General features: G+C 41.1%; 8 protein-coding genes across 8 annotated transcripts; 1 reads left to right on the forward strand and 7 right to left on the reverse strand. All coding sequences in view use genetic code 12, as the record gives it.

The window, feature by feature from the left end:
- Nucleotides 1-3,729: 3,729 nt before the first annotated feature.
- On the reverse strand, nt 3,730-5,234 carry HYR5.6 (hyphally regulated cell wall protein; the record flags this gene model as incomplete). Its single annotated transcript, XM_001386342.1, has 1 exon — nt 3,730-5,234. A coding segment is annotated over one exon (1,503 nt), but the record flags the coding sequence as incomplete, so codon positions are not given.
- Nucleotides 5,235-8,899: 3,665 nt separating this feature from the next.
- VAN1 (Mannan polymerase I complex VAN1 subunit (M-pol I subunit VAN1) (Vanadate resistance protein)) lies at nt 8,900-10,177 on the reverse strand (the record flags this gene model as incomplete). The annotated part of the gene is made up of 2 exons (XM_001386343.1): nt 8,900-10,059; nt 10,126-10,177. Coding segments are annotated over 2 exons (1,212 nt in total), but the record flags the coding sequence as incomplete, so codon positions are not given.
- Nucleotides 10,178-12,593: 2,416 nt separating this feature from the next.
- PGM3 (Phosphoglucomutase/phosphomannomutase) lies at nt 12,594-14,513 on the reverse strand (the record flags this gene model as incomplete). Its single annotated transcript, XM_001386344.1, has 1 exon — nt 12,594-14,513. One exon carries the CDS (start codon nt 14,481-14,483, stop codon nt 12,594-12,596), a length of 1,890 nt encoding a protein of 629 aa, XP_001386381.2.
- Nucleotides 14,514-15,015: 502 nt separating this feature from the next.
- On the reverse strand, nt 15,016-16,560 carry PICST_85107 (predicted protein; the record flags this gene model as incomplete). Its single annotated transcript, XM_001386345.1, has 1 exon — nt 15,016-16,560. One exon carries the CDS (start codon nt 16,558-16,560, stop codon nt 15,016-15,018), a length of 1,545 nt encoding a protein of 514 aa, XP_001386382.2.
- Nucleotides 16,561-16,906: 346 nt separating this feature from the next.
- PICST_49689 (predicted protein) lies at nt 16,907-18,037 on the reverse strand (the record flags this gene model as incomplete). Its single annotated transcript, XM_001386346.1, has 2 exons — nt 16,907-17,766; nt 17,812-18,037. The coding sequence occupies 2 exons, from the start codon at nt 18,035-18,037 to the stop codon at nt 16,907-16,909; spliced, it is 1,086 nt and encodes a 361-aa protein (XP_001386383.2).
- A 1,758-nt stretch (nt 18,038-19,795) lies between these two features.
- On the reverse strand, nt 19,796-22,183 carry PICST_63097 (predicted protein; the record flags this gene model as incomplete). The annotated part of the gene is given in 2 exon segments (XM_001386347.1): nt 19,796-19,873; nt 19,889-22,183. 2 exon segments carry the CDS (start codon nt 22,181-22,183, stop codon nt 19,796-19,798), a joined length of 2,373 nt encoding a protein of 790 aa, XP_001386384.2.
- Nucleotides 22,184-23,323: 1,140 nt separating this feature from the next.
- PICST_50114 (predicted protein) lies at nt 23,324-24,340 on the forward strand (the record flags this gene model as incomplete). The annotated part of the gene is made up of 1 exon (XM_001386168.1): nt 23,324-24,340. One exon carries the CDS (start codon nt 23,324-23,326, stop codon nt 24,338-24,340), a length of 1,017 nt encoding a protein of 338 aa, XP_001386205.2.
- Nucleotides 24,341-24,448: 108 nt separating this feature from the next.
- Nucleotides 24,449-25,310, reverse strand: TPI1 (Triosephosphate isomerase (TIM) (Triose-phosphate isomerase)). The gene has a single exon (XM_001386348.1). It carries the CDS (start codon nt 25,241-25,243, stop codon nt 24,497-24,499), a length of 747 nt encoding a protein of 248 aa, XP_001386385.1. The 5' UTR covers nt 25,244-25,310; the 3' UTR covers nt 24,449-24,496.
- Nucleotides 25,311-25,886: the final 576 nt, after the last annotated feature.

The raw sequence follows: 25,886 nt of genomic DNA on the forward strand, positions 1-25,886 counted from the left end.
ATAATAGAAGTAGTGGTGTACCAACTTCCGTCAGAATCAGTGGAGATCAACACATCACCAGTTCCAGTAGAAACAGAGCCATCGTCATTGGTGGTGGTGAATGTGGTGGTGTACTCAGTTGGTTCTTCAGCAGTGATAATGGAAGTGGTGGTGTACCAACTTCCGTCAGAATCAGTGGAGATCAACACATCACCGGTTTCAGTTGACACAGAGCCATCGTCATTGGTGGTGGTGAATGTGGTGGTGTATTCAGTTGGTTCTTCAGCAGTGATAATGGAAGTGGTGGTGTACCAACTTCCGTCAGAATCAGTGGAGATCAACACATCACCGGTTTCAGTTGACACAGAGCCATCGTCATTGGTGGTGGTGAATGTGGTGGTGTATTCAGTTGGTTCTTCAGCAGTGATAATAGAAGTGGTGGTGTACCAACTTCCGTCAGAATCAGTAGATACAATCACATCACCAGTTCCAGTTGACACAGAGCCATCGTCATTGGTGGTGGTGAATGTGGTGGTGTATTCAGTTGGTTCTTCAGCAGTGATAATAGAAGTAGTGGTGTACCAACTTCCGTCAGAATCAGTGGAGATCAACACATCACCGGTTTCAGTTGACACAGAGCCATCGTCATTGGTGGTGGTGAATGTGGTGGTGTATTCAGTTGGTTCTTCAGCAGTGATAATAGAAGTAGTGGTGTACCAACTTCCGTCAGAATCAGTGGAGATCAACACATCACCGGTTTCAGTTGACACAGAGCCATCGTCATTGGTGGTGGTGAATGTGGTGGTGTATTCAGTTGGTTCTTCAGCAGTGATAATAGAAGTAGTGGTGTACCAACTTCCGTCAGAATCAGTGGAGATCAACACATCACCGGTTTCAGTTGACACAGAGCCATCGTCATTGGTGGTGGTGAATGTGGTGGTGTATTCAGTTGGTTCTTCAGCAGTGATAATAGAAGTAGTGGTGTACCAACTTCCGTCAGAATCAGTGGAGATCAACACATCACCGGTTTCAGTTGACACAGAGCCATCGTCATTGGTGGTGGTGAATGTGGTGGTGTATTCAGTTGGTTCTTCAGCAGTGATAATAGAAGTAGTGGTGTACCAACTTCCGTCAGAATCAGTGGAGATCAACACATCACCGGTTTCAGTTGACACAGAGCCATCGTCATTGGTGGTGGTGAATGTGGTGGTGTATTCAGTTGGTTCTTCAGCAGTGATAATAGAAGTAGTGGTGTACCAACTTCCGTCAGAATCAGTGGAGATCAACACATCACCGGTTTCAGTTGACACAGAGCCATCGTCATTGGTGGTGGTGAATGTGGTGGTATACTCAGTGAATTCCGGACCAGTAGATGAAGTTTCAGACGACGACGATTCAGAAGAAGACGCCTCGGACGACAAAGATTCAGATGAAGTCTCAGATGAGGAAGTCTCTGAAGAAGATGTCTCAGACGACGAAGATTCTGATGAAGATGTCTCTGACGAAGAAGTCTCTGATGAAGAAGTCTCAGACGACGAAGTCTCTGATGAAGAAGTCTCTGATGATGAAGTCTCTGATGAAGATGTCTCTGATGAAGAAGACTCGGACGACGAAGATTCAGACGACGATGTCTCAGATGACGAAGATTCAGATGAAGATGTCTCAGACGACGAAGATTCAGATGAAGAAGTCTCGGACGACGAAGATTCTGATGAAGAAGTCTCTGAAGAAGAAGTCTCTGATGAAGATGTCTCTGATGAAGAAGTCTCGGACGACGAAGATTCGGAGGACGATGTCTCAGACGACGAAGATTCAGATGAAGAAGTCTCAGACGACGAAGATTCTGATGAAGAAGTCTCTGATGAAGATGTCTCTGATGAAGATGTCTCTGATGAAGATGTCTCTGATGAAGAAGTCTCAGACGACGAAGATTCAGATGAAGAAGTCTCTGATGAAGAAGTCTCTGATGAAGAAGTCTCTGATGAAGAAGTCTCGGACGACGAAGATTCGGAGGACGATGTCTCAGACGACGAAGATTCAGATGAAGAAGTCTCAGACGACGAAGATTCAGATGAAGAAGTCTCTGATGAAGATGTCTCTGATGAAGAAGTCTCGGACGACGAAGATTCGGAGGACGATGTCTCAGACGACGAAGATTCAGATGAAGAAGTCTCGGACGACGAAGATTCTGATGAAGAAGTCTCGGACGACGAAGATTCTGATGAAGAAGTCTCTGATGAAGATGTCTCTGAAGAAGAAGTCTCTGAAGAAGAAGTCTCTGAAGAAGAAGTCTCCGATGAAGATGTGTCTGATGAAGAAGTTTCGGACGACGAAGATTCGGAGGACGATGTCTCAGACGACGAAGATTCAGATGAAGAAGTCTCAGACGACGAAGATTCAGATGAAGAAGTCTCTGATGAAGATGTCTCTGATGAAGAAGTCTCGGACGACGAAGATTCGGAGGACGATGTCTCAGACGACGAAGATTCAGATGAAGAAGTCTCAGACGACGAAGATTCAGATGAAGAAGTCTCAGACGACGAAGTCTCTGATGAAGAAGTCTCTGATGATGAAGTCTCTGATGAAGATGTCTCTGATGAAGAAGACTCCGACGAAGATTCAGACGACGATGTCTCAGACGACGATTCAGATGAAGATGTCTCAGACGACGAAGATTCAGATGAAGAAGTCTCAGACGACGAAGATTCAGATGAAGAAGTCTCTGATGATGAAGTCTCTGATGAAGATGTCTCGGACGACGAAGATTCGGAGGACGATGTCTCAGACGACGAAGATTCAGATGAAGAAGTCTCGGACGACGAAGATTCAGATGAAGAAGTCTCAGACGACGAAGTCTCTGATGAAGAAGTCTCTGATGATGAAGTCTCTGATGAAGATGTCTCTGATGAAGAAGACTCCGACGAAGATTCAGACGATGTCTCAGACGACGATTCAGATGAAGATGTCTCAGACGACGAAGATTCAGATGAAGAAGTCTCAGACGACGAAGATTCAGATGAAGAAGTCTCTGATGATGAAGTCTCTGATGAAGATGTCTCTGAAGAGGAAGCCTCGGACGACGAAGATTCAGATGAAGATGTCTCCGAAGAGGATGAATAGCTAGATGGAACTTCAACAATGACAGTGTCAGTACCACCTTGTGTATCAGAGATGGTCACAGTAGTGGTGTCAGTACCAGTCCAAGTAGACGTGATAGTAGATTGAGCATTAGATGGAACTTCAACAATGACAGTGTCAGTACCACCTTGTGTGTCAGATACAGTTATGGTAGTGGTGTCAGTACCAGTCCAAGTAGACGTGATAGTAGATTGAGAGTTCGATGGAACTTCAACAATGACAGTGTCAGTACCACCTTGTGTATCAGAGATGGTCACAGTAGTGGTGTCAGTACCAGTCCAAGTAGACGTGATAGTAGATTGAGCATTAGATGGAACTTCAACAATGACAGTGTCAGTACCACCTTGTGTGTCAGATACAGTTATGGTAGTGGTATCAGTACCAGTCCAAGTAGACGTGATAGTAGATTGAGAGTTCGATGGAACTTCAACAATGACAGTGTCAGTACCACCTTGTGTGTCAGAGATGGTCACAGTAGTGGTGTCAGTACCAGTCCAAGTAGACGTGATAGTAGATTGAGCATTAGATGGAACTTCAACAATGACAGTGTCAGTACCACCTTGTGTATCAGAGATGGTCACAGTAGTGGTGTCAGTACCAGTCCAAGTAGACGTGATAGTAGATTGAGAGTTCGATGGAACTTCAACAATGACAGTGTCAGTACCACCTTGTGTGTCAGATACAGTTATGGTAGTGGTGTCAGTACCAGTCCAAGTAGACGTGATAGTAGATTGAGCATTAGATGGAACTTCAACAATGACAGTGTCAGTACCACCTTGTGTATCAGAGATGGTCACAGTAGTGGTGTCAGTACCAGTCCAAGTAGACGTGATAGTAGATTGAGCATTAGATGGAACTTCAACAATGACAGTGTCGGTACCACCTACAGTATCAGTAACTGTAAGAGAGGTAGTATCCGTACCAGTCCAAGTAGAAGTAACTGTAGTAGTAGGGTTCGAAGCGCAGCCTGCAGTAATGGTGGAAGTACTGGTAAACCAGGAGTAATTGGAGTCTGTGGAAATGATGACATCATCAACTTCCGTACAAGGAAATCCAGCAGAATTGGTGGAAGTTGCAGTTGTAGTAGACTCAGTAGCACTTGTACCTGGTGCAGGTGGAAGTAACTTGCATGGTTGACATACCGATGGCACTGGGTTGGGTGGAGGACCAGAGTAGGTAACTGCTCCAAAAGGAACTGAGGCTAAACCAACGTTGTCATCTGTTACGATGGAAAAAAGAGATGGATTATAACCTAAACCAATGTTAAACTTCATAGATAACAACCCAGCACCATTAAGAGTCAAAATACCGGTTTTGGTATCGTATGAGTAAGCAGTGAGCAAAGGAGGAGCGTTTACAAGTGGAATATCTAAACCAATCTTGTTGCCGTTACCGAACCCAGCCACGTTATATGTCTTGGGTGCACTGATGGCAGTAGCTCGTATTGAGGACGCAGAGTCTGCCAAATTAAATACCTGGGTGTTAGCGATATTCAAAACGGTATTAGAAAAGAAAATACTAGAGTCGTTATCTAAAGTTGTACAACCAGTACCAGCAATGTTGGTAGTCTGCGTATACAATTCATTGTAAAAGCAAATTTGACCATTATTGTTAATAGTCCCAAGAGGGGCTCCCAATGTGACGGGACCTGTAGTTCTGGTATTTTGGTAAAATACCAACAAGCCGTTATTGTTCCATGATGGGGAGATAATCAGGATCGATGGCACACCAACAGAACCGTCTGCACCCAAGTACATTTCACCATTATTGGTGAACGAAAGGCCAGCAATATTGTACGTTGGTGCTAGTAAAGACTTAACAGCATTGAAGGAAACAATACCATTATTAGTAAAAGTACCCAGCGCAACACCAACCTGTAAGGAAATTAGAGGACTGGTGCCCGTTATGTACAATCCCGAGCCTGTACCTACATTGACATTACCAGCAAAGGCAGAAATTGCATTATCAATGATTGACCAATAAACACCATTATTAATGGTCGTATCACCAACTCCAAGGGTAATAGTACCACGAGAAATGGTGTTTTGAGTAATAGTTGCAGCCATCGCTGCGGATATCAAAGCGAAAGCTACAAGAATGTATTTTCGAAGCAACATCTTGTTACACTTGTGTGGATGAAGTCAAGTGAATCAGTATAGGCATAAAATGAAAAAGAACAAGAAATTCCCTGGTATATATTTGCAAGTGGACAATTATCAACGAATCATATTGTGGACAACGTTGGGCGTGATACGGCAAGACTAACTTGAAACTCAAACGGGTGCAAATGAACCACAGCAAAAATATTGCAAAATTTTATGAAAGCGACGTCCAAAAACAAAGATGCAAGACTAATACAGACAACCAGCAGTACAAGCATCAGCAGGAACTAAAAAAAGCAGTAAATGCAGTTGATGTGTGAAGTACAAGTGCACCCTTACTGACTCTCTGTAGATCAATTCCACGTCTATGCTTTTCGAATCCAGAGATTTCATACGTCAGCAAAATGCACAAGCCGCGGATAACAATGAGTCTTCTTCTAATTGGTACTTTTAGATAAAGTCGTAATATTTCATACTGCTCCTCGAATTTCATCTACTCTATCTTCAGATCAAAATCGTACAATAGTACATTTTATCGAGCATTCATTATGTTTGCACACATAAAGGAAGTTTATCTAACCCGATCTATTCTTTGGACTCGAAGCCAGTACTAAATTGTCACTAGACCAGCTGGGCAACGCCAAACATCAAAACACAACTGATAGTCGTCTAGTTATCTTCCTAGTTGTAGATAAACGGTTGCCCTAAAGCTAAAGATTCAGTTTCATCTTGCCAAGTCTTCACGAGGACGCCTGGAGCAGTCACGGAAACGTGTGCAAAAGACATCTACGTTTGATGAAATCTTCTAGTAAGAAGAAGAGTTCATTTTTGATATTTTTTGCAGGTCAAATTTGACGTTTTGGTCTGTACATAAATATTCGCTGCGTAGTGCTGCATCTTTTCTCCTCTGAATGTTCCGATCTATGAAAAGGAATTGGAATCTATGAGGTTGAGGCGCAGGACAGATATATAGAAAAATAAAGGGTCTGGTACATTTCCATTGCAGTATTTCTTGTCACAAGAAGCAGTATTGTGGTTGCGTACCTACTTTTTCCACATATAAATGATTAACGTCACTGGTGTGTTTCGGTGGCATTAGTGATACACACTTCACTAAGGGCTTTTGCTTGAAGCACATGCTCATCACCATAACCGACCCGGTCCACAAAAGGCATGTACTCATTTTGAACGCCTGGTTTTTCAAATTTAAGGCGACTCTAAAATTGTACGCATGCACAATCGAGTAACGGACAATAGCCAGTGGCTCCCCCAGTTGGCACTCGTGAGATCGATGATATCTACCCCCAAGCAAAACGACCCACTTCAGGTACTAACAGGTGAGCTTGAACAATATATACCATATGGTTAAGTTAGGTTGAAAAACCAGCAAAGGTCATCTGACCCTAAAGCTTGGACAATGTCAAGCTTTCAGATCTGGCCCCCAAAGCAATTTCTAAGATTTAAGAAACTACCCCACTATTTCCATTGAAACAAAGATCTAAAAGGTAAGAATCGGCTACTTGAATTTCACCGATATGCATTCTTCAGACGTGGAATAGAAGGCAAGACTACGTCTTGTTAATTGTACGATATAATGACATACTTGTAGATGTGAGTTTCAACAAGATAATAATATTAAGTCTGTTCTATGTCTGGTCTATGTTGTAGAGGACAATGAACTCATTTCTGTTGAGTTCGAGCTCCTTAGGGTATCGAAGATACCAAGAAGCAAGTTCACTCCTCGTAACTTTTTAAATCTGCAAAATATTGCCTAGCTCACGAGTCCGAATGTCATTTAATATAAAATGTATTCTTTGATATGTACAAATCTATATTTCAGTTGGAAATTCGTATGATATAGTAACTATTTTACGTATGCGGACGCAAGAGTCTGGCTCCGATTCCAAGAAATAGAACGACCGTCGGTGAGAAATTTCAGCACTATTTGTTGGACCAAGGCTCCACTCTGCATCTTTTTAGAATCACGGTTTGGGCGAGAACTTGACTTTAGTGGCCAACTAGTCGAATAAGTAATCCAATCATAATGTGCTAGTATGGCTTCTTATCTAATAAAAGATGCAAAAGATGTTCAGCTACCTGTGTTCTGCTAACTGAATTGTGCCATGAAGCAAACAATTATGCGTTTCGGCCAAGACATTCTATTTTTTTGCCGAAAAACGCACATAATAGTAGCCGAAATTCAGAGGCTGAAACGATCAACAAAGAGAACGAAAAACCCTTGAAGCTTTTCTTTACATTAGGAAATTAAGTTTTACGCATACGCAAGCACCAAAAAATACGTCCATTGTCTGTTTCACCCTGCATCTAAATTTAGCTGTGGCTAAGTTCCGGACTGTGAAAATTGTTAATGATTGAAAGTCAACTTCCAGACTAGAGATGAAAAAAGCAAATTAAGTCTTGGATGCATGAGAAGAAGAGAAATTGTTCCGATCGGCCAAATTACTTTCTTTGGCATGAAAATTCCAGAAAGGGGTTATACGATCAGTGGATAAACGCTCGTAGGTCCAAACCGCAGAGACGTCACAGATCCAGACAGCAATATGTAAATATAACTCAATGTGAACTTGGTCTTTTTCACAATACAATCCACGCCAACATATATAAGTAAGAGCTATGTTATATATAAAAGTGACTACCAATAGAATAAATACCATTGATAACAGAAGCATTCAAGCGAAGAGAAAAAGTCGGAAATGTATTTGCGCACATTAAGAGAAATCAGTTTCAGACTCGAAACAAAAACTAATATGTGAAAAAGCGAGATAACTTGAGGGAAATTAATCCCGATCCTTTCTTAGAATAAATGGCACGACTATATAGAATCTTCTTCTAAGCCGTACCAATAGTTTTTATCAAACTTAAAGGACACCACCATCAGCTGATATTAATTTTTTTTTCGATTTGGCATGTACTACTATCCAATCTTACAGAGTACGAAGGCTTCTTTCTAATCCGTAGCTAAAGTTTGGAGAAAACCAAAAAGTTAAAACACCCAGTTGAAAATACCCGAAATTAATATCCTTAGAAACCTCTTTTTTTTACGAAATGGCATGTATTATGATCTGCTACAGAGTATATAAATCTTCCTCTAATCCATACCGAAAGGTGGAGGGAATCCTAGGATAAAAACCTCCGAATGACATTACCTAAAAAAACACATAAGTGATATCTTTGGAAAGCAACAGAAGTTACAACTATTTTATTTTATTTTACACGTGACTGACCGCGTGATTAGGCACGTGACTAATCACGTGCTGTATAATGACAATTGGAGTGAATGTGTAATTTTGTGCGATATTTTGCTGGATGGCGCATTCGCTGGACCGGCGAGTTTGGAGTTCCCGTCAGCTGACGGTGCCTTTGAACGAGTCGCAGGTTCGTTTCCAACAAGATACATTTATTTCGTGATGAATAACATGGATGTGAACAATCTCTGAGTGTGATCAAACGGTTGCACATAGATTACAAAACCTGCCTTCCTACTGATAAATAAAATTTTTATTAGTTGAACTACTACGTTCACAATTCAGTGGGATTCGTATTCCTCTATTATATTATACTAAAATAGCTTCTACTCCATGGCGCTAGTTGTTTGTCCTATTTTTGGTGTGATGGCCACGATGGTATAACTTGATCTACAAAACGTATTGGCTAAGTAATCAGCTGGAGATCTTCCACCTCTGTCTCCTCTTCTTTCTTTCCAACTTGGAGACTTTCTCAAGATCATCTTCACTTGGTTCGTAGATATGCCATAAAGTGTAATGCGGCAAACCGCCGACTCTGAAACCCATTTTTTTGGCCATCTTACCAAATGCTTCTGTCTCGGCGTGGTTCAAGAATGTGAACGCTGGGAAATGAACTCCCTGTCTGAAGATCTGGGCTCGTGCCAATATCGACACCCCACCAACACCATCCAAATCGACTACTTCTTTAGGATTTCCATTGGCGTCTCTTATAAATCCTAAATGTACTCTCCATGTTGGATACTCGGCGTACCCTTCTACAATTACGTCGTCTTCGTCCAATTTTTTGGCCAATTCCAATGCTGGGTCTGATTCTATCCACGAGTTCAAGTCATAGGCCTGTTCCTGCTCATCCAAGAAAGTGGGTAAAGGTCTCCACACATTAGGTACCATCACATCGTAGTCGTGTTGCATCAACTCTTCGATCACATTACCGGGGCATGTTTCGATATCCACATCTCTCCAATAGACCCATGAATGGTACGGCTTCAAAGAACTTGAAGTCAACCAGTTTCTGGCTCTTCCCATCAACTTACGACGAATACCCTGGACCTTAACAGCATGTCTATCGCTGAAGCCTTGGCCAATGATTTGACCAAAGTCCTTCTTGAAGATCGACACCGATCTGAACGGCTTTCTATAGCCCTTGTGATGTTCGGGATTCAGATAAGCTCTACGGACTCCATCCATATAGTTCTTGTCCATGTAGTTTTTGTATAAGTCAGATGAGCCACGAACATCACTCTTCTTTCTTTCTTCGTCCTCTGCTCTTAACTTGTCTACCAATGTTCCGTTCTGCAAGGAAACAGAGTAGTCAAAAACTGTTTCCAATGTCCTGTCGTCTGGCGAGCAGTCGGATACCAAAAACGCTATGTCGATCAAACTATGGTCGTAGGTCAAGTTCATGAGGTTATAGAAAGCCATGGGCAATACTGCTTCGGCATTTCTCAAAGGCATAAGAAACAAAACTACATCGCCTTGAGAAAGGCCATCAGCCGAGCCTCTGTAGTCCTGCAAGTCAAAATATTCAACTTCTGAGGCGTAATGATCTACAGGCTCTGAGCCCAGATTCCGGACTCCAGCATCATTTTCACCACCAGCCACGTTGGACAAGTCCACATTCTGGCCGTTATCGCCAGGACTGTGCTGTGTGACACCATCTTTGGTCACCAGGAAAAACTCGTAGCTATCTTCATTGGTTAAAGTTTTGCGCAAGAACAATGTATATATCACCAACACGGTCGCCAATCCAATAATTGTTCGAATAAAAGTAGTCCTACGGTTGTACCTTCGCGGAGTCAACTTCTTGTATCTGTTAATGTTAGTAAAACTGAACAAAACGGAGGTTCCGCAATTTGCAAAGAACCAAAGTACATCCCCTTCAAAGTATTTTCAACATCTACAAATAACTTGAAAATCTAACTCATTATCTTTTGCGGTAACATCAGCATATTCAATAAGGTCGGTACGCGTCTTTGTCTTCATTTTCATTTTCAAACTTGTCGATCCAATATTCGGCCCAGATCATAACAAGAATAGAACATTGATACTGTAGTACAACAACGGACTAGTGAAGAAATGTGTTTATGGATATCTGGCGGTCTTGCCATACATATGTAGCAAAATTTTCTGGATTTTGAAAGTAAGAAGAAGACTCGATATTGATGTAATAAAAATAGAAATTGGCACTTGCGAATTGGAATACTATCAGACATGAATTGGCTTCAAGTTATGATTTCCAGAGGAAAAAAAGAAAATACTTACATCGGAAGATCGGACTTCTTCCCGTACGTGTCGAGAACCATGTTAACAGAAACAACGCCTGGGATCAAGAAGTTGGAGACACAAAGTATGCGGTGTGATTCAAATAAACTTAATGGATTTGGTGATTTTTCTGTTGTTCTTTTCCAATATGTGTGGTTTTCGGGGTGTCGCACAATTTTCAACAAAGTCGTTTCAGTCGTGCACGGTAGGCGCACGTAGATAAGCAGGCGGCTTGAACAGTACGACATTATTGCAACATATCCAGGGAATTTGGGATCATGGAAAAAGAGTTGATGACAGATAAGAATAGCAGAGTAATGCCATGAGGGGAAGTTAGAAGTTAATTCGTTTGCCTCAGGTTTCGTGTAAACACAAATGTCTTTCATCTTGAAGATGCTGTCATATCATAGACGAAGGTACCTTTGGAACTAATTCCTATTAATCTGTTACAGAAAGAGTCGTCAAGTGTTAAGAACTTTTACTACTCTGATCGATACAGAAGGTAATCATTCATTGTCTTAAGCACTCGTTTCCTTACTTTGAAATATGTAACATCAGTTGTAACATTGGTCTAGTCCAACGCTACAAAATCTTAGCCACATGCTATGAAATTCATTTGCAATACAAAATAGATTTTCAATCCTATATATCTCAAATTTCCTGTGAGTTTTCAAACAAAATAATATGGCGCAAAGCTCATCAACATCAAAAACAAAGATACTATCACCTTGTGGTCCATTTTGAAAATCTTCGTTTATTGCAAGAGGATATCAATTCAAAATTTCTCGTTTGCCTCTTTCATATTGATTTAAATTGAAATAGTACTGCGCGACTTCTGAGTCGTTTTATATATTCTTCACATCAAGACTTTTAATAGGAGAGGTGCGAGAACCTCTAGTTAAATATTCAATGCAATTAGATGCCTGTTTAATCTGCAAGGAGCTTCATCAAAACTCTGGCATGTTCGCAAATCAATGTGCTTTCATAACAATATATGAGAGAGTAAAGAAGTTCGCATTGTTGAAGTACCTGCTAACAAGATCAAAGTTTGAAATGAGGAACAGCTTGTGAGAAGAATATATTGATCTCAGTGGGACTTCATTTTAATGGTTTTCGCAACTGCGCTTTTTCAATTTCATTTCCCTCAGACAAAGTACATGATATCTTAGAACAGTTTTTTTACATGATATTATGAACTGTTAAGTCAGAGCACCAACCTGTACATTCGGATGAATTGATGAATAACTTTATCCTCCAGATTAAGATTATTCTTGTTGCGAATTATTTAACAATCCGAGCGAGGTCAACCTTCAATTGATGCAATAAAATAATATATCTTGTCGGCAAGCTATTTTCTTTCCTGTCAATGCTAATTTGAGACTTGGGTTGATCGAGTGTATGAATGTCCTTTAGAATGAGTTACTTTTTGTTGTCATAATCTGACTAGTTTTTACCGAAGTGCCGAACTTCTACCCCTGTAAAGCCAGTATTTTGAATTTCTTGTACGTCTGAGAATTAAGGAATAATAAAATGGATGGATGATAGTTTGCAACTATTGCAGGTGAGTTTCGCCAAAAGGATACATTGCTATTGTACAATAATTACTTTCTACTCAAATTACTACTATTTTTCAGAAAATAAAAAGAGTGAGTTTGTAGAAGAACATCCTATTCAATTGTTCCCTTAAAGTTCTCCGTCAAGATAAGTCCTCAGGGAATGCCTTCTTAGAAGAGCCATACAAGCCAAATCCTGTCTACGGTTAGTCTGATTGAATGTACAATTTGATTTTTGCCAAATCCAGTATTCTTATATCAATAAATATGAAGAGTTTCAATGCTCGATAAGATTAGACCACCTCCAAGAGGTCGTTGTCTTCAGGTTTAAACCATTCGTCCCTCAAAGTATTCCAGCATGCTCTGGCGACAGCAACTGCCCCTGATTCACTGACGCTGGATTTACCTTCAATATATACTTTCAATTTTGGTTCGGTTCCAGATCCACGGCAAGTGAATCTCACATGTTCATCGGATTGTGAGTTGAGTGGCTTCAAGATGGCAGTGATCATCTGCGACTTTGGATCTACTGGAAGGTCTGGAATATTATTTTCCGTGGTGGAATCGAAACCAACAGTAAGATCCCTCCAAGATAAGACATCAAAGTTGCCAATGGTCTTAGGGTATTTTTGAGGTGAGAAGGAAGAACGCACATTTTCGAAAATTTCACGAGTCTTGCTCAAATCATTCAACTTATAATATCCATTGCATTCTTTGAACCAGCCATACTTGGCGTAACCTTCATTCAATTTGTCTACTGGATCAAAGTCTGTTTCACCAGTAGCGAACCAACGATTGTATAGCTGTAACCAGATAACAGCAGCTGATATCCCATCCTTGTCATTTACAAGGTTGAACATGAATCCGATGGCTTCTTCGTAGCCGAAAGGAACATTGTAGCCTTCGTTCTTGAGTTCAATGGCCCTGTTTCCAATCCATTTGAAACCTGTCAAGGTGTCAATAAAATGGAATCCATTCTTGTCTGCCATAGATTTCAAGATCTGTGACGAGACTGTGGAATTAACCAAGTAGGTATTTGCAAGTTGGTCCTTTGGAATATTTTCTATAGTAAACATAGCGAACAAGAAGCCAATTTCATTACCAGTCAATTGCTTCCAGTTACCTTGCTTTGTCTTTATGGCGGCACTGAATCTGTCCGCATCAGGATCGCTCGCAAGAACTAACTTGTAGCCCAAAGACTCTGCCTTCTTTATGGCCAAGTCCAAGGCTCCCTTTTCTTCTGGGTTAGGGAACTTGACTGTGGAAAAGTCAGGATCAGGGAAGGCCTGTTCATGTACAACTTTGAATCTAGCATTATCGAAAAGATCTACTGTCTTTTCAAAGATTTCTAAGCCAACCCCGTGCAATGGAGTGTAGACGAAGTCGAAATTGAGCTTGGAATCCAAGATCAACTTGGACTTAACTGCCTCAACATAAGCCTCCGAAGTGTCCTTCCTGACTACCTCCAAGAGATTATTTTCAATACCCCTAATGAAATTACCTGTAACATCCCAGACGTTATCGGCTTTCCATGGAGCTAAGTTTTTCTCTATGGAAGAAGCGATACCTTCGTCATGAGGGGGGATAATTTGACACCCATTACCGTAGTACACTTTGTAACCGTTGTCCCTAGCAGGATTGTGAGAGGCGGTCACCATAACACCTCCAGAAGCACCATAAAGGTCAATAGCAAACGGAACTAATGGTGTATGGACATAGCCTCTTTCAGTTTCTGGGTTTTGGGCGTAAGCTGTCAGAGAAAATTTGATGGATGCTTCCGACAAATTCTCGATGGAACCCAAATAGTACACCTTGATATCCTTAGCAATAGCTACACTAGCAGTGATCTCGGCAAACCGCTGAGAGTTATATCTGTGATCGTATCCGACAACTATAGAAACTGGACTCTCTGGAGAAGTCCTGTTGTCCAACAAATATTGGATTAAGCCCTGAGAAGCTTGCAAGATGGTAACGTCGTTCATATGGGCAAATCCAGACTCCATGGATGAACGCAAACCAGCGGTTCCGAAGGCTATTCTGTTGGCCAACTTCAGGTGTAGTTGAGCATACTGCTTGTTCTTGAGAAGTAAAGCAATTTCATTGCGAGATTCAGGGTTTATATCTACGGCAAGCCAGTCCTGGACCAATTGGTCTAGCCTGGCAACGTCATAAGCTTCTGCCATAGCAAATGGTAAGTCTTAGCGAAGTTGCGTTAAAGAAGATTGCTAAATAGTAAAATAACCCAAGAACTCTACTTGCGAGAAGGCAAGTGGATCAGTCTATATATAATTTTTTTTCACTCACTCGCAATACTTTTCGTGGGGAAGCAAACGGCACTATACGAAGATGAGCAAAAGACCAAGAATTGTGAATGAGCAAAGCGGCATTCTTTGCTTTGTGCTCCCCGAAGGGCCCCATATCTCTGGGATTCCACAATATATACGGACTTCAGTATTAGGAATTGTCAATGTAGTTCCGGTACACCGGTTTAAGAAGGGACTTACGCGTTTATACAAAAATATTGATTGGCAAATTTTAATCGGTGTACCGGATGGTACACATATATCCTGCTACAAGATTTGAATTGAATTGGATCCAAATATAGTACAGTATTTTATTCTATTATAAATGTTCTGAAGGATCTGATCCTCGATTAGATTGATTGTCAATTTTGATTTTATTTCTTTTCTGCTTCTTGTCTTATCATGATTTCGTCTACCCGTAGCTTAAGTTGAATTCTTGCACGGTTGAGTCTTCGGCAACTCCAACGAACCTAATCTCGTTTTCGTTCTTGAAACTTTCGTCGTTGACATTAGTCAACAAATGAATTGCCTGCAAAGTAGATAAATTTGTAAAACTCTCCATGCTGTAGTTGTTTTTCCATTGTTTGCCCTTCTTGATGTATTTATGTAATGCGATGGTGTTTGAGCCTCCTAAGCTAACTACAATACTGGAAGAAGGGTCTATGACGAAATCACGCAAAGGCTCCTCAAAGGTAATATTATGGACGAGGGTCGACTTTCTTAAATCAAACACATCAAGACGGCTCTTTTCTCCATCTGTGGAACCTACTAGCAACCAGTACCCGTTCGGAGCAAACTTTACTTTGATGACATTTGTGTAGAAAGGTTCAAGAACAGTCATTTGTTCAGCAGTAGATGTGCCGTAGACTTTAACCTCCTTACTGTCATTTCCAATAGCAAAGAGAGCTCCATCTGGATGGAAATCTCCTGTCCTTATGTTGCTGTCCGACATTGGGGATTGGTACAATAATGATTGCTCTCTGATTGAATCATGCAAGGCCCACACATTATCTTCTCCCAAGGTTATGAACAAGTTAGTTAACTTAGGGTGTACTAAAATCTGCAAGATGGCCCCGCTGTGGTTGTTTTTAAACGTCCTCTTATTTTGGCCAATTATGATTTTATTCTTATATGCTATTATGGGTAATGGTTCGCTTTCCACCAAAACAAAGTTCACAGCTGTAATAGTCCCCTTTGAAGCTGTGGATTTTGTAAGAATATCATCACCTTCTCCCGCAAAGGCAAATTTCGCCAATTGTCCTGTTGATGTACCTACAAGAAGCAGCTTTGTTTCCGAATCTAAGAATGAAGCTGTACTTTTCTTGAACGGCTGGCCCTTCTTCTCTATAAATTCGACGCTAATTTGGGCGTCTGGAGCAATATCAAATACTGGCTTCTGACTCTTGTGCAATGAGAATAAAACTTCACGTGCCTGGTTGATCTCTTCTGCTGGTATTTCATCTATGGAGCCAGCAATGGCTTTGCCATTGCCATTTTCTGAGTTATTCACAGCCTCAGCAGTTTCTCCAACCTCCAGTTTTCCAATTGAAATTGCCAATTCTTGAAGTGCAGCCTTGGCTTCATCTCTCTCGCGAATGGCATTGGCTGCCACACGTACAGCCGCATCGTGGTGATATAAGGCGGCACTTAGTTCTTCTCTAGCCTTGTATAACTGCTTTCTCAAAGTGAAAACTTCCAACGCCAATGCATCCCATTCGTTTTGGAAAGTCGACAAGAGCGCTGGAATTGATGTTGCTGATGAGATACGAGGTGGAATCACTTCCGATACTGAAGTTTTCACTGCAATTAGCTCCTCTACAGTCAAAGGCTGGTCGCTGATAGGATCTGTTCCAGCTGTAGAAATGTAGCTTTCAATGTGTTTCCTATCGAAAATAGCCCCGCTCTTCGGGGAAATTACCGGATCCGATGCTTGTTGGCCGGAAATTGAGCAGATCATCATCTAAGAACTTATAAACGCCTGCTTAATGAACCATGAAAAAGAGAACGAGAGTATAAATGTTAATAGAGCGACATCTTGTGAGCTTTTCAGGATGCCCACGACATCGCGACACATAATAGATAAGCGCGACATTATTCACAGACCTCCCCTTTCCTATCAATACTGGAATCCAGCTCATGTTCACCGAAGATTCTACGCATAGTGAATGTTCTCATGCTGTGCATAATTCTGATGAGTATTGAATTATATATTTAAAACCCGAAAAACGAAAATTATAAGAACTGAAAGAAACTATATAGGGAGACGCATGTGTTCAAATTGGGTGCAAATATTTATTTGCAGCTCAATCACTGTCACTTTCGACCATGTCTTCTTTGTGATCGTAAGCAACTGGAGGTTGTACAGCTCTGTATCTTCTACGGCCCGTACCAAAGAGTCCACAGCAATGGCCCAATAATCCGAAGAGGACTACCAATAATGCAGCAGCCGCGGCAGACCAGGCAAATGCGTAGAAGTTGATCGACAAGAAAGACTTCATTCCGAATTCGTTTGTATGATCATTTATTTGGCCCCGAACAAAGAAAAAGACCCCCGTTGCAGTAGCAGAAGCTACCAAAACTACAATTAAAACAAGAACCTGGAAGAGGAAATTCAAGAATGTAAGACAACAACTATTGGGCGAAAAGAAGAATGCCAATAACTGGATAATTACTGATATGGCAGACAAAACACAGGCTGTAAGAAGAAAGCCAAAGGAAACCACAGTTACAGTGTTAAGGCGGTCAATATTCTCGTTCAAATTGCCGGGCAATTGAAGGTTGTCGTCCCCGATGCTGTTAAGCAATAATTGCAACTGGTTACTGTAAGTCAGGGCTGCTGTCTGAATCCCTGCTGGAAGCCCGTTGACTCTGTTGTTAAGTGTGTTGTTCAATTCTGTCTTGAACAAATCAATAGGTTTCAATTGAAATCCGACTTGTGCTGGAGAGCACCAAGTGTAGTTGACTTTGTTGTTGTCGAAAGGGTGATTGTTAGATGCAGTTATGTCTCCGATGATATAACCTCTGCAGTAACCCCAGTAACTGAATGAGTATACATCTGGCAATCCTAATTCCCGGTAGCTGATGTCAGGAATTGCAGCATCAATGGTTTGAATAATAGACAGTTCAGCGCCAGATATATCTCCATTTTGAGCGGATTGCCAGACTTCTGCAGCAGTTGAAGTGACAGTGCCCCACACATCCTTTGAACCGGCAGCAACTTGTGGAATGGTAGAAGTAGCTCTCTTCTGAATATTCGCACCAGAGGCTGCCATATTGATAAGAGCTGACGTATTTAAAGAAGTGAGATGAACGTTGACCAAGTAGGTGTTGGTCAAAAACCGTTCATTCTTGAATGAGCCTGTCACTGCAAAGGCAGTGAGCACAGTGCAAGCAATGGAGAAGAAGATAAGTATGATTCTGAAGATGGTAAACATGGTTCAAGTGTACGGTAAACCTTTTAATGAATAATATCTGCTCTTTTCTCCAATAGTTTGGTTCAAAAGTGGTCGATTTTAGGAAACTTAAGAAAATAGAGCGACTGCGAAAAGTTCAAAAGTGTTGCAGGAAAAGGGAAGTCTTTGAACAGTATAAGTGTAAGTAGTGATGTATTAGAAAAGATAGGATGAGATGATAGATAGGAGTAGATATTGAAGATCAACTTGACTTATCTCTCTCTATTTATAGAATTGGATTTGGGATTTGGGACTTCAGTTGTTAGAATTACGAGGTGATGTTTCCTCAATGACGTCAAGGGAAAGTGTATTCTTCACTGACGTTTTTCACAAAAAGGCTAATCCGTAGTTCTTTATTTCAAATAAATCTGAATCACCGTCCTTTGGCCGGTTTATATGCTCTTGGATCAATTTCTGATCTGATTGTTAGCTCAGGGGGTTGTCAAGTCATGTACCTCTTGTCCCATGAAAATGGCTGGAGTCCAGGCTGAATCAGGTAGTTGAGGATGGGATGGCTGGTTTATGCCATATGTCACGTGACTGATTAACAATAGCCGAGTTCCACGTAATTGACGATTGATCCAGGCTCATGGGAGAGATTCTCTTGCGTCGATCATGAGAAAACAAGCAGCTGAGGACCGTATTGAAGCAGCTTCGAGCTGATGCTGATGCTCAACTAAAAAAAGCATCTGGAGAAATGAGAGGCACAGTTTCCTCATGTGCAAATATGGCATGAGTGCTTTCTTTAAAATGACAATCTAGAGTTTTACTGGGCTGTGAAGTCGTCAGTCCTTAAAAATTATCTAGCTATGAATGTGAATTTTCCAGAATTTCAGTATTATTTTTAGGAGCCTTCATACTGTTTGCTTTAACGATCATCATTTAAAAATAAGTATTGATGATATTTAAGTGACCTTAGAACATCCATGCCGCCTAGTCAAGAAATTGCAGGTATGAGGGAGCATAAATTATTGAAGTCAGTATATACACTAGGTATAGAGTGAGTTTATAGTTGAAGCTGTGTGTATATTTCGTTGCTATTAAGGAAAGAATTCTATGAACTTTTGTGTTTTTGTTAGTGTTGTTGCAGATATTCCAAGTTTCAAAAATATTACGAACTCATTGTGAAAAAAATGCAAAAATTCTGATTTCAATAAAAAAATTCGTAACCTCAAAATATTGATATGAATGTGTAGCCAGAGGCCGAGAGAGAAGTAAATAATTCTTGTTTACGATTAAAAAAATCTGGTTCCTGAAATAATTGGTTTTAAGTCTTCCTAAAACTTTCTTTATGCGCTCTCCCCAATGGCTGCGAAAAAGTCGCACCGATAATAAAGGGGGATCGTTGCATATAAGGAAGAATCAGCTTGACGAGGTCGCATATACAAATCCGCAGGAATGGCAGTTCCCGTATACTTTCTTATAAACAGTGCTGTAGTGTCTTAGGACGAAGGGAGCCGTATAGGCTTATAGATGAGAAATAGGACATTGCAGGAGGCATTCAGGGAAGAACAGGGTACAACGGGTGCACCACATTGGTTGAAAATTTCTACATTGAAACCAATATATAAGCCCTGAGTTCTGAAGACACCATAACCAACTACATATAAAGTGGTTATCATAACGCACTTTATATCTCTCTTACATATACATTGATGATCTTATTGTTACATATTATACAACTATGCCTCTTCTTCGCGTGCAAACATCGTGATAATACAATCATGGAAGTTGAACCCTCTAGTCCTCCTCCAAATCGTCAAACCCATCAAGCAATTCCTGTTCAAGCTCATCAAGGTCCTCATCCTTCGAAGGTTTCTGTTTTTTGTGCACCTGGCCATTTGACTCTGGCTCCTCCACAACCTCATTCTCACTCTCGTCTTCTTCCTCTTGTTCGTGTTTTCTCTTCTTGGTGCTGTAGAGTTCTTTAATGAAGGAATCAGCGGACTTGCCGTTTTCAAGTTCCTCGTCGTATTCATCTTCTTCATTGACATTCTTATAATTTCCCCCATTTCTAATCTCGTCCACCAATGTGGCTTCCAAGTCATCTTCGTCATCTTCGTCATCGTCGCTGATGCCTGCCAAGAATTCATCAACCTCTTGATTAGCCTGCTCGAGATCGTACTCCTCGATTGAATCTATGGATCCAAAACGAGGCCTTTGAATTGAGCGGTCGGCTTCTTTCTGTTTCTGATTCTCAAGTGCCTTTTGGTACTTTTCAATATCTTTACTTCTAACAACCCATAACTTCTCGTCCCCAAGCGGGATCAAGTAGTCAGCTTCGTCAACTTTGTTCCATGCACTAAGACACGCAAACAACCAATCAGGGTTGACGATATGAGCATCAGGTAGTATCTTTCTGGCAACTCGTGCCTTAAATGTAGGTCCCTGACCGTTGCTAGGATCCCTACAAACTACATGGGTCACTTCTGGGTACACTTCATTTACTACCTTGACGCCAAATTGCTTGCACCAGATGACGATGTCAGCATTTTCAAAGTTAATTCCCAAGGGAATTATTCCTGAGAACAACACAGTAATTCCTTCAAGAGTTTGACTCTTCATGTATGGAATGATCTTGGTCAAGTCTGGCTTCAATGAAGAGTTCTTAAGGATGTTTTCACCCAAGATCTTATAGTATTGGTTGTGAATGTTGATCAACACTTTGTTTAATGCAGTCAATTCGTTATCGTCGTCGTAAAGCAAATTATCATCTTCATCATCGTCGTCATCTTCTTCCTCATCAGCCGATGTTCCGTCAGGAGAATTGGACCTCGAATGTCCATCCTGCTCATGGTGATGCATTTTCTCTAAATCATGTTGCAATTTAGCAAGCGGTCTTTCGGACTGCTGTTGCTCTATAGATTGGTTTCTGGTGATTGACTGTTCTATCAAGAGATCGGTGTTACCTTCGCCTCCACCAAGTTCGAGAATTCTATCCACTGGTGATGCTGAGTCAGCATCTAAATCAGCAGCGGCTTTGTCTTCATCATCATCAAACGAAGGTTCTTCTTCTACTTGAAGCTCAGCTGTGGCCTGAGCTTCCAATTTGGCAATGGACTTTCTCTTCTTGGTAGGACCTGTCAATTGCCCATTCTTCTTAGGCAAGAAACTGGAATTGATATCTCCAATGCCTACAAAGAAGTCATACGGTACTACCTTGATAAGGTTGCTCTCCCACTGCCAAATATCACCTCTATCGTCAATGATTACTACCATGGACTGGTCTACTGGGAAAAGACGCTTCAAGTTCTTGTGCGTCAAAGAGCCACTCTCGTCACGACTTAATATCCTGTCACCGAAGTATTTTCCAGTGGGATCGATTATTTTGGCTATGGCAAGGGCGTAGTTCCTAGTTGCCATTGTGTAGATATGCATTTCGTAGAGGTTAACAATCTCTTCCAAAAAGTCCGAAAGCCCTGGTCTCACTTTAACGTAGTACCAGCATTTGGTAGGAGCCAAGCGAGGTCCCGTCCATCCTGGAGGAACAATGGCTTCTTCTTCAAGACAGAATGTCTTGACATCCTTAATGGCAGGATAATTGGGATTGGATGGATCCAGTTGCCATTCGCCTACAGTGGGGTCCACAGTGGCGTGGATGACTGTTTGATCCAAGTCTACTACGAGAATGAGCTTTTTCTCTTCATTGAGTCTGTCGGTAGTTGACTGCTCGATTTTAGCAGCTTCATCGAGCGAGATCTTGAGTCCAGTGTTATCATGTGACATGGAAATAGTGGCTCGATCTTCGAAAGTATAGCCTGAGTAGTCTTTCTCATCTTCAACAGCTTTACCGCAAAGTGCACAAAGACCTCCGTATTGGACAGTATGACTACATGGTTCTCTAATCAGACAGAGTTCAATACCGGAATGGGCTACTTCGTCGAGAACAGCAATGTTTATTTGCTGCACTTCACCTTCAATAGGGCTTTCGAATGTTCCAATACGTTCAACTCTGATTTTGGGAGGGACAGCTTCCTGGGAATTGGGATCATCCTGATATTCCCAGTACTTGTACTTGAAAATGGGCTTGTGCTTTGCAACCGTTTGGCCAACAGAACAGTCGATGGAAGTGATGGTCACAGGAAAAGGCACCGACTGGGGCAACGTTATCGGTGTCAGGTCTGACATGGTAACAATGGGAACAAATAATTCTGGATATGGGACTATTAAGCAGTCTTCTAATATGTATATGTATATGTGTTGGTATTAAAACAGTCACTATTGTGATTATAGTAGAAACAGTGAATAGCGAAAAAGTGAGGTAATACTGAAAACTGATGGTAGTGACAACGATGATAATTGATATTGGCTATGGAGACGTTTGATAGACAATCCAATATTGATATTTTTATTAATGGAATATCTGGGTTTCGATTCTGATACTGAGTCTCGATTGCCTGAAATATTCAACAATATAGTGTGATCGCTAACTATGACAAATGGTGTGCAATATCTGAATGTCGAAAATTTAGTCTACAATGAATATTCACAAACGGTCAGTATCCTTAATGCGGAAATGTACAACTTCGTGTTGTATCTGAATTTTGGTTTTCAAATCTTAAAGAGTTGTTCAGCTGTTCGCTATTGTCGATAGTATATCTTTAATGTCGTGTATTCAGCCACTTTTGGGGGGGGGGTATCGTTGTTTAACAGCAATCGTTCACGTGACACTCGCCCGTCCTGGGGATTAACGTTTATTCGTAGATGCTTGCTGATATGTTCCGGTTTCCGGCGCTCACAAAGAAAAAGTTGTGGAAATAGTGTACTGTCTTTTTTGCTAGACTGCCATCTTTATTTTATATTTATTGTTATTATCGTCTTTCGCTCTTGTGAACCGAACACGTGACGCGGGGTCGTTGAATTGGATCACGTGTCTTCACAATAAAATATTCTCTGCCGGACTATATAAATTACGTAGATATGGAACAGTTAACAGTTAGTACAAAAGCGTGGTAGAATAGCTACAAGTCCTGGTAATATACTATATATGCCACTTATTGTCTTTCATACTTCCACAACTTAAACTAGTTCATCTAGAAAATTGCTGGTGAATTTTAATTTCGTATCAGGCCAAAAATCTCACTCTCGATTTTGTTCTACTTTTCACAGCCATTCTCTTCCGTGCTGGATTTCTCCAGAAGTACCTACGCCTTTTTTAGTGATTGTTTTGTCTAGACATACATTTGAATTGACCTTGAGCTATAAAAGAGATCCTATCATATTTCATTGCATCTTATCTATATATTTCGTTACATTTCTCATGTCTTTATGTCTAACATTTCCATAGCTTTGTCTCTAGCAGACAGCCATTGCCATATTGGAATAGATTGCACTGATTCCGATATCGATGCTTTGGCAGACCAATTCAATAATGGACTTGTAGACAAAGACGATTTCTTCCATATCATGACAACCTACCATCTTGATGTAGGTTTTGTTGATCGACTTCTTTCACAACTAAAAAGTTCAGTAGTGGTTGCCTACTTTGGAGTCCATCCTTGGTACAGTCACTTGTTTTCCACAGAAGATCATGGAGATGTTGACTTGTTACAATTGAAAAAATTACATTACAATAAAGTCCTTGTACCAGCACCTAGCGAAGACTTGTTGCTGGTATTACCAGTGCCGATACTGCTAGAAGAACATATGACTAAGCTAGAGAGATTGATAGAGATACACGGCCATAAGTTCAAATGTGGAATTGGGGAGATTGGCTTAGATAAGCTATTCAGAGTGCCGTCTAACGGCTACTTTGGCAGCCAGTTGGCACAAAACAACGGAGCTACCAAATTGTCATCTTGTAAGGTATCTATGGAACACCAGACAGCAGTTTTTGACAGACAATTGCAATTGGCAAACAAGTTAAAAAAACATATCTCAGTACATTGCGTAAAAGCTCACGGACTATTGTATGATATTATACCAAGATATACAAGCATCTCATCTGTAATTCTTCACTCATACAGTGGGTCTTCTGATCAGGCCAAGAGGTGGATAACTACTTATAAGGGTAAGAAATCAAAGTTATTCTTTTCATTCTCTAATTGGATCAATGGAACAGACAATAAAAGATGCCTATTAGAAGACATAATTGGTTATGCGGAAGACAACCAGATTCTCGTTGAGACAGATGTTTCTGTAGATGATTATCTTGTGAGAGGAAAGCATGAAGATTACTTTCTCCATTTAGAAGGAATATTTGAAAAGGTTGGAACCATTTTGGGCCGAGACCAAGATGAGATGGTGGAGTTGTTGAGAAGAAATATGTGCCGATCTATAGAGTAGAAATCATACACTTTAACTCTTAATATAGCATTGGTTTGACATGACCACAATATCTAATGTAGGAGGTAGATCAATCGATAACATTAATTTCTACATAGTCATATACACTTTCAAAGTTCAAGCATATATTTCTCAATCATATCTTTTAGACTATATCTACAATCTGGACTTGATGATGTCAACAAACTCTGGCTTCAACGAAGCACCACCGACTAAGAACCCATCGACATCGGCTTTGTCCTTGAACTCTGGAGCGTTCTTGCCGTTAACAGAGCCTCCGTACAAGATTCTCACAGCAGCTGCTTGTTCGGCACCGATGGTCTTGACCAAGTGGTCTCTGATACCCTTGTGGGTGTCTTGGGCATCTTGAGGAGTAGCAGCCAAACCGGTACCGATAGCCCACACTGGTTCGTAGGCAACGACGATGTTGGACCAGTCGGAAACGATCTTGGAAACAGCGTCCAATTGTCTAGCACAAACGTCCAAGGTGATACCAGCCTTACGCTCTTCCAAGGTTTCACCGATACACAAGATAACTGACAAGCCTGATTCCAAGGCGAACTTGGTCTTGTCGGCGATGAATTCGTCAGACTCCTTGATGATAGTTCTTCTTTCGGAGTGGCCGGTCAAAGTCCATTTGGCACCCAAGTCCAAAACCTGGGCTGGCGAGATTTCTCCGGTGTAGGCACCTGAAGCCTTGTCAAAGACGTTCTGGGAAGAGACAGCAATGGTGGGCTGCTTGTTTTCAGCAACAGCCAAAGCCAAGTATGGGGCAGGAGGAGCGATGACCACTTCGACGGAAGTAGGCAATTCAGCGGAGTTCAAGTTGTCGATGATCTTGGTGACCGAGTCCTTGGTACCGTTCATCTTGAAGTTACCACCAACGAAGAATTGACGAGCCATTGTGAAAAATTAGAAGGAGATTATTGCGGAGAGGGCGACGATAATAGCTATAGCGATATAAATCCAGCGATAAATATACAAAAATACAGCGATTGATACAACAATTGAGAATGGGAGAAGAGAACATTAATTTCCATTCCCTTGTAGTGAGAATTGGATAATTGTCTCATACTGCATGTTGGGTCTTGGTGGAAGATACAGGAATACCATCACCAGACTGGGCAGCGTTGATCCGAGCCCCGGGCATGTGTGATTGACCGTGGGCGGAAGGATAGAACAGTAAGAGCACGAGAGTATAGACTGGAATTGAGATGGAGCTGAGATGGAATGGAAGAGTTGGAATGTAGAAAATCACGGACCTGATTTCGAGAGAATATATAGAGAAATTGAGATATAATGGAACTTGTGTAGAAATTTAGTAGAGATTATGTAGCTATACAGAGACCGAGAAAACGGATGATTTAATTTTGCTCTCTTTACTCGCTGGAGATTAGAACTTCAATTGCAAAATTAAATATGCAATCGCTGTAGGCCCTTAAGCGGAATTCAGAACTGTTCCCTTATTGTACTAGCAACTAATGATGTATTTATATACGTCTGTCTTACTCTTACTCTTACCGTGGAGTCTTCTGAGCGATTCTTT

This window comes from Scheffersomyces stipitis, chromosome 7, assembly GCF_000209165.1.
Source record: "Scheffersomyces stipitis CBS 6054 chromosome 7, complete sequence".
Classification (NCBI taxonomy): domain Eukaryota; kingdom Fungi; phylum Ascomycota; class Pichiomycetes; order Serinales; family Debaryomycetaceae; genus Scheffersomyces; species Scheffersomyces stipitis.